At 36.0% G+C, this 15,970-nt stretch overlaps 1 protein-coding gene across 2 annotated transcripts in view; it reads right to left on the bottom strand.

Moving 5' to 3' along the window:
* Positions 1–15,970, bottom strand: part of NAA35 (N-alpha-acetyltransferase 35, NatC auxiliary subunit) — a 94,862-nt gene that overhangs the window by 25,840 nt on the left and 53,052 nt on the right. For both annotated transcript variants that reach the window (XM_068973884.1, XM_068973885.1), the window contains 2 exons: positions 5,405–5,583; positions 323–382 (listed from right to left, as the gene is read on the bottom strand). In XM_068973884.1, the coding sequence (XP_068829985.1) occupies positions 323–382; positions 5,405–5,583 (239 nt within the window). The remainder of the gene's footprint in view (positions 1–322; positions 383–5,404; positions 5,584–15,970) is intronic.

The following is a 15,970-nucleotide window of genomic DNA, read 5'->3' as shown; positions in this document are numbered from 1 at the left end:
TTTAGAAGTGTGTTAATTTTCAAACACTTGGAAAATTTTCCAGATACATCTGTTACTGATTACTAGTTTAATTCCAAAATAGTCAGAGAGCATACTTTCTATGATTTCAATTTTTTTTCACTAACTAAGATTTGTTTTCTGGCCCAGACTATGATCTTAATGAATGTCTAACACTATAACTCAATACTTCTATTCCAAAAATATAACACTAACCATGGAATCCCTTTAGAAGCATCCACCTTTTATTTCATAATAAATAAAACAATGTCAATACCCATTATTTGCTGTTTAAAAAACTATTTTGATACTAAGTGGAACTTACTTGTAACAGAGATCTTGAAAGAACACAAGGTGATTGTTCACTAAATTCACAGAAAAAATCCTAAAAGATACACAGAAGAAAAGTAATGTCATTAATAGATTAAATAAAAGTCGAAAATGCTTGCATACAGAGTGTAATTTTTACTAGCTCTTCTGGGAATGATACACTATCAAAATTAAAATAAGACAGATTGCTAATGATCATTTCTATAAGAATTGTCTACTTGTATGAATGGAATGGGCTTCCTTGGTGGTTTGGCTGCAAAGAAGCCACCTGCCAAAGCAGGAGACAGGAGTTTAACCCCTGGGTTGAAGAGAGCCCCCGGAGAAACAAATGGCAACCAACTATAGTATTCTGGCCTGGAAAATCCCATGGACAGAGGAGCCTGGCAACCTACAACCCATGGAGTCACAAAGAGTTGGACATGACTTAGTGACTAAACAACAACAAAAGGTATTAGGAACATGATGTACTGTGGCTCTTGAGAGACTGGGAGTCTGTCAGGTCAAGGAAGAGTTCGTTTTGTATCAAAATGCCTCCCAGCTTGGGACTGCCTTCACAGTCTGGTGGTTAAGAATCTGCCTGCCAGTGTAGGAGATGGAAGTTTGATCCCTGCATTGGGAAGACCCACTGCAGGAAGAATGGCAACCCACTCCAGTATTCTTGTCTGGGAAATCCCATGGACAAAGCCTGGTTGGGCTACAGTCCATTTGGCTGCAAAACAGCTGGATACAACTTAGCAACTAAACAACAAAAACAACACAAATGGAACAATGGATAATTTTAGAGCCTAAAAAAAATTATTTTAACAAACTGATGAATAGTAGTTATTATGTAGATACCAACATTAAATTTTTATATCATGAAAATAATAGTATCAATACTAATTTACTAAAGACAGAGGTTTATTTCCTACTTCATAGAAATAAATACCAAGTAATCAAGCTAACTGAATTCATTCACTTTTCTCACAATTTTTACACCTTGCCCACACTCCTCAAAGTGAATATTCTGCATCAGAGAGAGATGCTACTATTTTATATTACAAAGAAAATTAAAATAATTTATACCACAGAAAATTCCTCAACTTTAGCCTCTAAACTAACTCTATACACAACTGTACCCAGATCCTTTAGTTGTCTATTTTAACAACAGATATCCTACACCTGTATAAAAGGATCTCATTCCTTTGGCTTTTTCACAATCATCACACACTGTCAACTATCCATATTTTGCTCTCCTAGATATTAAAATTCCTCCGCTTTACCAGATCATTCCCATTTTCATTTAAATACTCACTGCTCTCATTTTTAAAAAGAAAAGATTATCACACGATCCCACATTTTCCTCTCAATTGCTGTCTTCTCAGCCAAACTTTCTGAAGAAGTTGGCTATACCCACCATCTCTACTCCTCTTCAACACATGTAACCTGATTCTTTGCTCTAGGTACCACTTGCCCCCCATTACCAACTTCAAAGGACACTGAGTTTGGACCTTATTTATCTCCTTCATTCAATTATTCAACAGCATGACTTCCTCCTTGAAAAATCTTTAAATGACTTTCACATGTTTCTTCCTCTGGGTACTTCTCAGTTTGTTCTGTAGATTCAAAGTTTAGTTTCAGACAACCTTCTTTTCTTAATCTATATACTCTTCTCATAAATATTAAAACATAAACACTCATGCTTCAATTACTATCTATACTGTAATAATTCTAAAATTTTAACTCTTAAGCACAGATCTCTAAATCCTACCCATAAGTCATTATCTGTTCAATATCTCTACTTAAATATTTTAATTATACCTCAAACCTTCTTCCCTAAGACCCCCATTTGACTCTCAAGTTCCTTAGAGAATTTCCCCCTTTGAGTGAACAGCACCAAATATGCATGTAGACTTGCAAGGCAGAAGCCTAGAGAACTTACTGAGAGCTCTTTCACGCCCCATATTTAACTCATCAACCAATATTCTATCAACTTAACTTACTATGGACTACACAGTCCTTGGAATTCTCCAGACCAGAATACTGGAGTGGGTAGCCTTTCCCCTCTCCAGGGGATCTTCCCAACCCAGGGACTGCACCCAGGTCTCCCACATTGCAGGTGGATTCTTTACCAGCTGAGCCACAAAGGAAGCCCAAGAATACTGGAATGGGTAGCCTATCCCTTCTCCAGCAGATTTTACCGATACAGGAATTGAACCAGTGTCTCCTGCACTGCAGGCAGATTCTTTACCAACTGAGCTATCAGGGAAGCCTTTTCGCTCACAGACAGCTGTAACAATGACAATCTCATCATCTCCCTGCCATCCTTCCAGTCCAAGTGACAATCCTTTCTACCTTGGACTGTGGTAATGATTTCCTTATTTATCTCACTGTGTTTACTCTGCTGTTATTCAGTAGCTAAGTTGTGTCTGACTCTTTGTGACCCACTGGACTGCAGCATACCAGGATTCCTTGTTCTTCACTACCTCTCAGAGTTTACTCAGATTCATGTCCACTGAGTCAGTGATGCTATCTAACCACCTCATCCTCTGCTGCCCTCTTCTCCTTTTGCCTTCTATCTTTCTCAGCATCAGGATCTTTTCCAATGAGTCTGCTCTTTCCATCAGGTGGCCAAAATATTGGAGCTTCAGCTTCAGCAATCCTTCCAATGAATATTCAGGGGTGATTTCCTTTATGATTGACTGGTTTGATCTCCTTGCAGTCTAAGAGACTCTCAAGAGTCTTCCCCAGCACCGCAATTCGAAGGCATCAATTCTTCAGAGTGCACCCTTCTTCATGGTCCAACTCTCATATCCATACATGACTACTGGAAAAACCCTAACTTCGATTATATGGACCTTTGTCAGCCAAGAGATGTCTCTGCTTTGTAATATGCTGCCTAGGCTCACCATAGCTTTCCTTCCAAGGAGAAAGCGTTTTTAAATTTCATGGTTGCAGTCACCGTTCATGGTGATTTCGGAGCCCAAGAAAATAAAATCTGTCAATGCTGCCACTTTCCCCCCATCTATTTGCCATGAAGTGATGGGAGAGATGCCATGATCTTAGTTTTTGGAATGTTGAATTTTAAGGCAGCTTTTTCACTGTCCTCTTTCACCCTCATCAAGAGGCTCTTTAGTTCCTCCTCACTTTTTGCCATTAGGGTGGAATTATCTGTATAACTGAGGTTGTTGATATTTCTCCTAGCAATCTTGATTCCAGCTTGTAACTCACCCAGCACGGCATTTTGCATGAAGTACTCTGCACAGAAGTTAAATGAACAGAGTACAATATACAGTCTTCTTGTACTCCTTTCACTTGTATTCTTTTCCCAATTTTGAACCAGTCCATCGTTCCATGTAAGGTTCTAACTGTTGCTTCTTGACCTGCATAGTGATTTCTCAGGAGACAGGTAACGTGGTCTGGTATTCCCATCTCTAAGAATTTTCCATAGTTGTCATGATCCACACAGCCAAAGGCTTTGGTGTAGTCAGTAAAGCAGAATTAGATGTTTTTCTGGAATTCCCTTTGCTTTTTGAGCCTACGAATGTTGGCAATTTGATCTATGGTTCCTCTGCCTTTTCTAAACTCAGCTTGGACATCTAGAAGTTCTCAGTTCACATACTGCTGAAGCCTAGCTTGGATTTTAAGCATAACCATACTAGTACGTGAAATGAGCACAACTGTATGGCAGTTTGTACATTCTTTGGCACTGTCCTTTTCTTTGGGATCAGGATGAAAACTGACCTTTTGCAGTCCTTATACTGACTGCAGCACGTTAACAGCATCATCTTTTAGGATCTGAAATAGCTCAACTGGAATCCCATTACCTCCACTAGCCTTATTTGTGGCAATGCTTCCTATGGCTGACTTGACTTTAGACTCTAGGATTTTAGACTGTAGGTGGGTGAGTGACCACAGCATCGTGGCTATCTGTGTGATTAAGATCTTTCTTGTACAGTTCTTCTGTGTATTCCTGACACCTTTTAAAATTCTTCTGCTTCTGTCAGGTCTTTACATTTCTGTCCTTTATTATGCTATCCCTGCATGAAATGTACCTGTCAGACCTTAGCTTCACCATCACTTCTTTAAAAAAGCCTTCTCTGATCATTTAGGTCAATTCCTTCATTATATGCTGTATGTTATAGCTCCCAGTTCCTTTCCCTCATAATGCTTATACTGGGTTGTAATTTTATAAACATTCATGTGATTTATTTGATCAATTTCTATAGCACATTACAGCCCCATGACAAGATGGATGATATACTTTTGCTCATCACTGTATATATAAGCACACACAAAAAAGCACACTGGCTGAATGTATGTATGCGTGAATGTATGTATACTCTCTATCACAGTTTGTACTCAATTTCTTATTCCTAGTGCACATTCCTAACAGGATATATTCTATATAGTCCATTACTTACCTCATTTAAACTAGGTATATATCTTATTACTCCATACCTGTCAAAAGTATCATCATATGGGTTCCCAATATATGGACTTTCCTTCACTAATATCACTATTCTCCCCCTTACCACTGTTTCTGCCCTATATGCAAAATACCAAAAAACACTGAAAATGCAGAAAAAAATGCAAAAAACAAACTATCATATAGCTTTCCACTATTTATATATTTATAAGTAGTTGTAATTAATATTTTGGTATCTGTTATTTGTATATTATTTATTGACATGAAAACATTTTCAAGATAGAGATTACTGATGAAAAAGCAAGTTACTATCACTCAATTTTTTATGAGAAAACATACATATGCATATATATGTATACATTAACAAACATTTTTTTATATGAAAGGTTTAGCATAGAATTGAGGGTTCAAACTGCCATTCTTTAAGTTTGAGTGAATTACCTAACTTCTCCACATTTTAGGTTCTTAATCTCTAGAACGGGTAGTATAAAATCCTTGAGGATTAAATACAGAAAGAAAAATAATATACACAAACACTTAATTCTCCAGATATCACAGCTAATAGGTGAGGAGCATTATTTACCCTTGCAAGGGTCTCTAAAACATAATAAGCTATTCTGCTATTAAATCAAAGCTATATTCCAGAACAGAAACTTGATTTGTACTTACCAAGATACAATGTAAATTTGTTAAATTGACCACCTCACAGACAGTTTTTATTCTATCTATCAATCTTGCAAAATAGTTGACCATTTCTTCTCTTTTTATTATTTTTGCATATCGAGGGAAGGTGGGTGGAAGTAGTCTCTGGTTAACAAGTGGCTCAAAACCCATCATAATGGGATGATCTGCAAAGGAAAAAAGTTAACATTTCCAATATTTCTATGAATTTTAACCTCAAATACTGCTTAAATACATAAAGAAAAATGTCAGTTTCAAAGCATCTCTAAATTCTTATCACAGTATCCTCTAAAGGGATTTTATAATTTACAATTAATGTATCTTTACACATGTTTTTTAAAGGAAATAAGCAGATTTAACAACCTAAAATTATACTTCCTTCCTACACAGTGGTGGTATTGGTGACAGAGAGAGGTTTCGACCTCAAAATTAACTCCAAGCCAAGAGTGGGATAAAATGAGTTAACATATTCTCTCAAAATAAATAAAATAAAAGGGCAATGGTGTATTAACTATAAGACTGTGAATAAAGGTTTCAAATGGGAACACAAATGGAGGCTTGTCTTCCTTTCAGTTTCTGGACTGCAGAATCAATTCACACTGGACTACACAGCAATGCAAAGCAGAAGAGAACAGGTGCACTCCATCCCCATGAGTCTGGAATGCATTTGGCACTGAGATGCAATTCCATAAACTCACAATGAAAATAACATATCACAAGAGACCTAAGGGAAACTTTCTCTCTCCCACTCTGTCCTCTGGTGATTCCACTTTTCACACTAGTACAAAGCTCCAATGAAGTCTTTAGCTTGAAATTTCCTGCCACTTTCATAGAAAAAAAATTTGTACTCCAATGAAGTATGCATTGTCAGATTGATTCTATGGGAGTTATTTTACACAGCTAGAAATTGTAGGTAACTGATAAATATGAAATTCTGTTTCACTCTACAGAAAAAAGTTTTACCTATTTATAATTTATTTCAGTATTCCACTACTCCATAAAAATGTGTTTTAATACTTTTCATGTCTGGTTATGTCACTGAATGAGTTTAACAAAATCCTTAACCCACATTTACTTTTTTATCTGTATGAGAATCATGGTTTTATCTTTGTTTGAAAATCATCTTTTCCTGAATTGCAAGCAGATTCTTTACCTACTGAATCATCTGGGAACCCCCTGAAAATCATCTTTTAAACCTCCCCATTTCCTAAGCAATATATGATATAAGCAAGCACTGTGTCATATTCTTTTACACCTCTTTACTTATACAAATTATTCTACTGTAAAACCTACCCCTTTCTTCTTAACCTGAACTTGATATAGCCTGAATTCTCTCTCAACATTGGTCCGTCCAATGATGTATATATAATATATATATATATACACACACACACACACACACACTTCTTTGTATGTACACTATTATACTGTCTACGTGGGATTATAGCATTTGTGTAAGTTCTTTTGAAAGCCAGAACAGGGTTGGATTCCATACACTAAACACCTGGCTCATAACAAACACTGGATACTTGTTTGCTGAATGACAAGATGTACATGCTCAAAATAAAACAAAAGGCTGCTACCATTATAACAGTTTGACCCTCTGATTTATATTATTTCATTGAGAACTAAGGTAAAAGCAGTAGTAATGATGCTGTAAGAAGCTTCTTTACCATATAAATATGAATACATTTCAGACTTTAATGATAAATGCACAGAATCCAGATACTTAAATGCTCTATTACTGATTTTCTCTCAAAGTATTCTCATATGCACCTAAAATGATTACCCAGGAATATGCCTTTATTCTTAAAACATTTATTTTTAGGCTTAAACCACAAATAGAAGATAAACAGATAACAGCCACTCATGAAAATTTATATGGAAAGAAGTAAATATTAATGGGAAGTGGATAACAAACACGATATATTCTGAATTCAATTTTATACAAACAAAAAGTGCAATATAAAACAGTATTAACTTTTGAAACTAACTAAGCTGTCCTGCACAGATGATGCTAAGCAGCATTCCTGACTCTGCCCTCTAAATACCAGTTCAGTTGAGTTCAGTCGCTCAGTTGTGTCTGACTCTTTGTGACCCCATGAACCGCAATTCCCGGAGTCCACCCAAACCCATGTCCATTGAGTCAGTGATGCCATCCAACCATCTCATCCTCTATCGTCCCCTTCTCCTCCTGCCCTCAATCTTTCCCAGTATCCGGGTCTTTTCAAATGAGCCAGCTCTTTGCATCAGGTGGCCAAAGTATTGAAGTTTTAGCTTCACCATCAGGCCTTCCAATGAACACGCAGGACTGATCTCCTTTAGGATGGACTGGTTGGATCTCCTTTCAGGCCAAGGGACTCTCAAGAGTCTTCTCCAACACCACAGTTCAAAAGCATCAATTCTTCGGCGCTCAGCTTTCTTTATAGTCCAACTCTCACATCCATATATGACCACTGGAAAAACCATAGCCAGTAGTAACCTCCTAATTGTGAAAAGGATCCAGACATTGCCAGATGTCCCTGGAAAGCCCCAGCTGAGAAACACTGGTCTAGAGGAACATAAATAGCAACTATAATTTAGTGAGAATAAATTCAGAATGTAATAGGAGCATCTTATTCATGTAAAAATTAGATGAACAATTTCACAGAAGTCTAAGAAAAGAGCTAACAAACGAAAATATTAATCAGCACAAAGTATTCCAAGCATATTAAAGCCATGGAGGACAGATAAAATGGCTCCTTTTCTTTTTCCCTTAGGGAGCTACAATTTTTCCAAGTGATAATTTATTGGAACTCAGAAGTAAAAATAGATGCATGTAAATAGAGTTGGGGACAAAATCCCTAGGCACAGAATTCAGATCTGCATGCTTCTCTCTATTCTCTACACACATTTAAATCCTCTCCTCCCCACCACATGTTTTTGGACATAGTCCTTATTAATAGTTAAGTGTTAAAGTAGTTCCTAGTAGCTATTTTTAAGTCTCAGCTGTTTGGTGAATCTCATGCCTAGGGACTCTGTAACTATCCTATACAACACACAGTAACTTGCCTAACTAGAAAAGAGCATAAGAACTGAGATGTAATAAGAGATCAAAGCCTTTATTCAATATATACCAAAGGTGGAGGAGGAGCAGGGATAAAAACCAAGCTGGAGTTTGCATCTGACTTCATGACAACACAAAGTACAGAAAGTTAGTTTCAACACACCCAACCGTGATCCCCCAGAATAAACTGCTCTAACATTTTCCCACTAAACGCTTCTCACTAAAATAGCCTAGATAACCCTTACTAAATGAACCCAGAAAAGAAGCAAATTCATATCACTTTCTACTCAATGTGTACTATGCTCAGTAAAGATTTCCTGAATTAAACTAGATACAGATCCAACAAGTCAACTTCTAGAGTCTCTTCTGATTTTACAAGTCTGTAGGTGTACAAAAATTACCTTGGTTTTCCAGTTAAAACACTTCCCTTTATACCAGAACTCTTATAAGGATAAAATAATAAAGTATAATTACTATATTCAAAATATTATGGCATATTGGTTTAGAGTGTTTTAGTTGCTAAAGTTCTTGCTAGAAAATTGACCTTCATTATCAATAGCATAAAAGTATTACAAATAGCACAAGGTCTGTGGATAAAAGATTTACAGTAACAATGTGCTGTGATTTAACTTAAAAGGTTATTTTAAAATTAATTAGATGCCAAAATCAAAGATCTGGAAGTGTCTAAGTGAAAAGAGACAGAGATGTTACATCATTTTTGGACAACGTATCTCTCCCGAGTTATACAGGCAATTTACAGTCAGACTTACAGAAGTAAGTTTTCCATGCCCTGAAGTTGAAAACAATTCTAGAAAACAATGCAGAAGCTGCTGAGGTTAATATTGTACTGTGCTTCTTGACTTCCCTTTATAAAATCATAACATTATGCTATATGAAGTACACCAAACACAAAAGGACAAACATTGTATGATTCTGCTTATATGAGGTACCTAGAGTAGTCAAACTCATAGAAACAGGAAGTAGAATCGTAGTTGTCTGGGACTGAAAGAGGGGGAAATGAAGATTTATTATTTAATGAGTATGGAGTTTTGCGTCGATAAGATAAAAACTTCTGGATATGGACAGCGGTGACAGCTGCACAACAATGTAAATTTACTTAATGCCACTGAATTGCACATAAAATTGTACATAGAATTTTAAAATGGCAAATTTCATGTTATTTCAACACAAAAAAAGTTATGAAAAGGTATTTAACAATTGTTAAACTCAAAAAGCATGGTTTCAATGAACATTCTATCATAATCATTATTGGTCATCTAATACTCAGACCTCATTCAAGTTTTGCACACTGTACCAAAAACATACTTCACATCTGTATTAGTATCACAAGTTGTATTTAATTTCATTGTCTCTTAGTCTCCTGCAATTTAGAGCAGTTCTTCAGCACTTCCTTGGCTTCTATGAGTGACTTTGACAACTTTGAAGACTAACTCACCAATAATTTTGTATACTGTCCTTCAGTGTGGTTTTCTTGTCTCCTTGTGATTAAATTTAAATCATTACTCTTAGGAGTATAAAAGAAGTGACATTATTATCGTTCTCATTGTAACCCATCAACAAAGTGGAGGTTTTGACTCACTTCTTGTAATGTTTACTGTGATCACTTGATTAAAGTTTGTGTCTGACAGGCCTCGTCACTACTGTTACCTTTTGTCCTTGTAGTTAATAAAAAGGTAGGGGTCAGAGGAAAGACAACTAAATATACTCATTAACATCCAACTATCCACTCATTAATTCATCTATTTATATCAGTATGGAAACATGGCTTATCCTTTTATTCAATTGTATATGATCAGAATTATTTATTTTGATGCTCAAGTTGTCTCCAACTTTGTGTGAATGCCCCTTCAAGCTCTTTTGGGTATAACTGACTGGTCCCAACATTCTTTGAACATTTACCCATTTCTGGCTAATTAGACACTCCAGACTCATTCTTCTATCTATACCTTAGTCCTGGAATCACGTATTCCTCCAAGATGAACTAACTCCTTTTGTATTTTTTTTCCAGTTTCACTGAGGTATAATTAACAATAAAATTGTAAAGATATTTAAAGTGTATAACATGATAGTATGACATATGTATACATTTTGAAAGGATTCCCCCAGGAGTTAATTTAACATGTACATCACCTTGAATATTTATTTTTTGGTTTGATGAGAACATGTTAAGTTCTACTCTTCTAGCAACTTTCAACTATACAGTTAAGTGTGATCAACTAGAGTCACTGTTTCATACAACAAATATTCAGATCTTACTCATATTCTAACTGATGGCTTGTACCCTTTAGTGAACTCTCTTTATTTCCCTCAGCTTCTGGCAATCATTTTTCTACTGTTTCTATAAATTCTACTTTTTCTAAATTCCACATGTAAGCTTAGATACCATGCAGTGTTTATTTTTCTCGGTCTGCCTTATTTCACTTAGCATAATGCCCTCCAGGTTCATCCATGTTGTCACAAATGACAGTATTTCACTCTGTTAAGGCTAATATTCCATTGTATATATACTGTATTTTATTTATCCACTCATCTATCAATGGGCACTTAGGTTGTTTCCATTCCTTATAGTGAATAAAGGTAGAAAAAGCATTGATTGAAAAAGCTTGCTAATAGAAACCGAAAGACATTTAGAAGCAGATAAACCTATACCAGACTACACAGATTTTAAGACCAAGAATATAACAAAAGACAAATAAAGTTATTATATAATAAGGTAGCCAATTCATCAGAAGATATAATAAATTTGAATATTTATAATGCAACATACAAGCATCTATTATATAAAGTAGATAGTAAGAACTCTAAAAAAGGAAACAATACAATAATACCAGGAGACTTCAATATACCATTTTCAACAATGGATAGATCATTCAGACAGAAAATGAGTTGTTTAAAAAAATTGGAATTAAACTACACATTATATGAAAAGAACCTAACAGACATACACAGAATGTTTCATCCAAGAGCAATACGATACATGTTGTTCTCAAACGCACACTGAACATTCCCCAAAATAGGGTATGACAGGACAGAAAACAAGTCTTAATAAATTAAAGACTGAAATCATACCAACTATCCTTTCTGATGAGAATGGTATGAAACCAGAACAAGAAAGTTGGAATACCTACAAATATGTGGAAAGTAAACAGCACACTCCTAAACAAGCAACCGGTCAAAGAAGAAAACTAGAAAAATATTTTTTTAAGCCCTGAAACAAAATGAAAAAAAAAAAACAAAAAACAAAAAAACGAAACAAACAGAAAGCTATAAACAAACAGCAAATGCTGTTCTGAGAGGGACATTTATAGCAATAATGTATATACTAGGAAATTAGATGTCAAATAACAATTTAACTTTACACCTCAAGATCTAAAAGAATGAATTAAGCTCAAGTCAGCAAAAGGAAGGAAATAAAGATCAGAGTGGAAATAAATGAAGGAAAAAACACTAGAAAAGAACAACAAAACTAAGAGCTAATTTTTTAAAAAGATAAAATTGAAAAAACTTTATCTACACTTTGTCTTTTGATTGGTGAATTCAGCCCATTTACATTTAACATAATTATTGGTAGTACAGTAATAAACAGTGTGTGGGAATGTGTGTATGTTGTGTGTATATATATAAATGGTATATCAATGACAGTATTGATATAAATGGTAGGGACTTAGCATTTTTTGTTTAACTGTTTCTGGTTGTTTTGCAGTCCCTTTGTTCTGTTTTTCTTTCTCATGCTCTCTTTCTTTGTTATTTGATTTTCTGTAGCGGTATGTTTCCTTTCTCTTTCACCTTTTGCATATCTACTATAGGCTTTTGATCTGTAGTTATAATGAGACATGGATAAAATATATTTATCATAGGCTATTTGAAGCTACAAGTAACTTCAAATGCATACAAAAGGTTCCTTCTCTCATATTTATGGTTTTGACTTCAAAATTTGCATCATTTTAAGCTGTGAATCCACTGTAAAGATGAATATTGCATAGGGACCTGGAATGCTAGGTCCATGAATTAAGGTAAATCAGAAGTGGGCAAACAGGAGATAGATGGCAAGAGTGAACATTGACATTTTAGGGATCCGTGAACTAAAATGGACCAGAACAGGGGATTTAATTCAGATGACTATTACATCTACTACTGTGGGCAATGCCTTAAAAGAAATGGAGTAGCCCTCATAGACAACAGAAGAGTCTGAAATGCAGTACTTGGGTACAATCTCAAAAACGACAGAATGATCTCTTTTCATTTCCAAGGAAAGCCATTCAATATCACAGTAATCCAAGTCTATGCCCCAAGCACTAATGCCGAAAAAGCTGAAGTTGAACGTTTCTATGATCTACAAGACCTTCTAGGGACTGGAACGCAAAAGTAGGAAATCAAGAAATACCTGGAGTAACAGGCAAGTTTGGCCTTGGAGTACAAAATGAAGCAGGGCAAAGGCTGTCAGAATTTTGCCAAGAGAATGCACTGGTCACAACAAACACCCTCTTCCAACAATACAAGAGATAACTCTACACATGGCCATCACCAGATGGTCAATATAGAAATCAGACAGATCATATTTTTTGCAGTTAAAACTTGAGCAGCTCTATACAGGCAGCAAAAAAACCCCACCGGGCTCAGATCATGAACTCCTTATTGCAAAATTCAGACTTAAATGGAAAAAAGTAGAGAAAACCACTAGACCATTCATGTATGACCTAAATCAAATCCCTTACAATTATACAGTGGAAGTGACAAATACATTCAACGGATTAGATGTGACAGAAAGAGTGCCTGAAGAACTATGGACAGAAGTTCATAACATTGTGCAGGAGGCAGTGATCAAAACCATCCCCAAGAAAAAGAAATGCAAAAAGGCAAAATAACTGTCTGAGGCCTTACAAATAAGCCTTAAAATGCACTCATCTCACACACCAGCAAAGTAATGCTCAAAATTCTCCAAGCCAGGCTTCAACAGTACATGAATCGAGAACTTCCAGATTTTCAACTGGATTTAGAAAAGGCAGAGCAACCAGAGATCAAATTGCCAGTATCCACTGGATCACAGAAAAAGCAAGAGAATTCCAGGAAAACATCTACTTCTGCTTTATTGACTATGCTAAAGCCTTTGACTGTGTGGATCACAACTAACTGTGGAAAATTCTTCAAGAGATGGGAATACCAGACCACCTGACTTGCCTCCTGAGAAATCTGTATGCAGGTCAAGAAGCAAGTTAGAACCAGACATGGAAAAATGGACTGATTCAAAATTGGGAAAGGAGTACATCAAGGCTATATATTGTCACCCTGCTTATTTCACTTTTATGCACAGTACATTATGAGAAACACAAGGCTGGATGAAGCACAAACTGTAATCAAGACTGCTGGGAGAAATATCAAGTCTCAGATATGCAGATGACACCACCATTATGGCAGAAAGTGAAGAGGAACTAAAGAGCCTCTTCTTTTTTTTTTTAACTTATTTATTTTTTAATTGAAGAATAATTGCTTTGCAGAATTTTGTTTTCTGTCAAACCTCAACATGAATTAACCATAGGTATACAAATATCCCCTCTCTTTAGAACCTCCCTCCCGATCCTACTCAGAGCCCCTGGTTGAGTTTCCTGTGACAAACAGTATATTCCCATTGGCTATCTATTTTACATATGGTAATAGAAGTTTCCATGTTACTCTTCCCATATGTCTCAGCCTCTCTTCCCTCTCCCCAGGTCCATAAGTCTATTCCCTATATCTGTTTCTCTGTTGCTGCCCTGTAAATAAATTCTTCACTACCATTTTTTCTAGATTCTGGAATACAATATTTATCTCTTTCTGACTTACTTCACTCTGTATAATAGGTTCTAGGTTCATCCACCTCATTAGAACTGACTCAAATGCATTCCTTTTTATGGCTGAGTAATATGTTATTGTGTATATGTACCACTTCTTTATCCATTCATAAAGAGCCTCTTGATGAAAGTGGAAGAGGTAAGTGAAAAAGCTGGCTTAAAACTCAACATTAAAAAAATGAAGATCGGGGCATCTGGTCCCATTACTTCATGGCAAATAGATGAGGAAACAATGGAAAGAGTGAGAGACTTTATTTTCTTGGGCTCCAAAATCACTGCAGATGGTGACTACAACCATGAAATTAAAAGACGCTTGTTCCTTGGAAGAAAAACCAGGACAAACATACACAGCATATTAAAAAGCAGAGACATTACTTTGTCAACAAAGATCCATCTAGTCAAAGCTATGGTTTTTCTGGTAGTCATGTATGGATGTAAGAGCTGGACCATAAAGAAAGCTGAGCACTGAAGAATTGATGCTTTTGAACTGTGGTGATGGAGAAGACTCTTGAGAGTCCCTTGGACAGCAAGGAGATGCAACCAGTCCATCCTAAAGGAAATCAGCCCTGAATAGTCATTGGAAAGACTGATGCTGAAGCTGAAACTCCAATACTTTGGCCACCTGATGCAAAGAGCTGACTCACTGGAAAAGACCCTGATGCTGGGAAAGATTGAGGGCCGGAGGAGAAGGGGCTGACAGAGGATGAGATGGTTGGATGGCATCACTGACTCGATGGACATAAGTTTGAGTAAACTCTGGGAGTTGGTGATGGACAGGGGGCCTGGCATGCTGCAGTCCATGGGGTCACAAAGAATCAGACATGACTGAATGACTGAACTGACTAACCCACTAACAAATGATTATAGTTTTAATTATTTATGTATTTTAACACTTGTATCAGAGATATAAATGGTTTATCCACTACCATTACAATATTAGAGTATTTTAAATGTAGCTATAAATTTACCTTTGCCAGTGAGTTTTATACTTTCATGTTTTCCTGTTACTAACTAGTATCCTTTTGTTTTAACTTAAAGAACTCCCTTTAACATTTGTTGTGAGGTCAGTGGTGATAACTGTTTCAGCTTTTGTCTATAAATTTTTTCATTCTTCTAGTTATTAAGGACAGCTTTTTCAGATGTTCTTGGTTAGCACCTTTCTGGTATTCCCTAAGTATTCTGAATATGCAAACCAAGTTGCTTTCCTTTTGCTGCTTTTAAGATTCTCTTCTTCTCTTTAACCTTTCACAGTTTAATTGCAATGTGTTTGAGTGAGTCTCTTAGGATTCAACTTCTTTCAAACTCTCCGAGCTTCCTGGACGTGGACTGCCTGTTTCTTTCCCCGGTTAAGGAAGTTTCCAGCCATTTTTTTTTTTTTTAATATGCTTTCTGCCTTGATTCTCTCTTCTTCTAGAACTCCTATCACATATAGTCTGCTTGATTTTGTCCCACAAATTTCATAATCTAGCTCTTCATTTTTTCCTTTCTGTTTAAATTCCACTGCCCTGTCAAGTTTACTGACTTTCTTCCAGCAAATGTAGTCTGCTACTGAATCCATTTAATTTTTTCAGTTATTTTTTAATTCTTCAGCTCTTTGATTTCTCTTTATATATATTTCCTTGTTGAAATTCTCTCTCTGTTCATATGCTTGCTTCCTAA

Source organism: Capricornis sumatraensis, chromosome 6 (genome assembly GCF_032405125.1).
Source record: "Capricornis sumatraensis isolate serow.1 chromosome 6, serow.2, whole genome shotgun sequence".
Taxonomy (NCBI): domain Eukaryota; kingdom Metazoa; phylum Chordata; class Mammalia; order Artiodactyla; family Bovidae; genus Capricornis; species Capricornis sumatraensis.
Note: the sequence above shows the minus strand (reverse complement) of the source record. Positions and strands in the feature narration are given on the sequence as shown.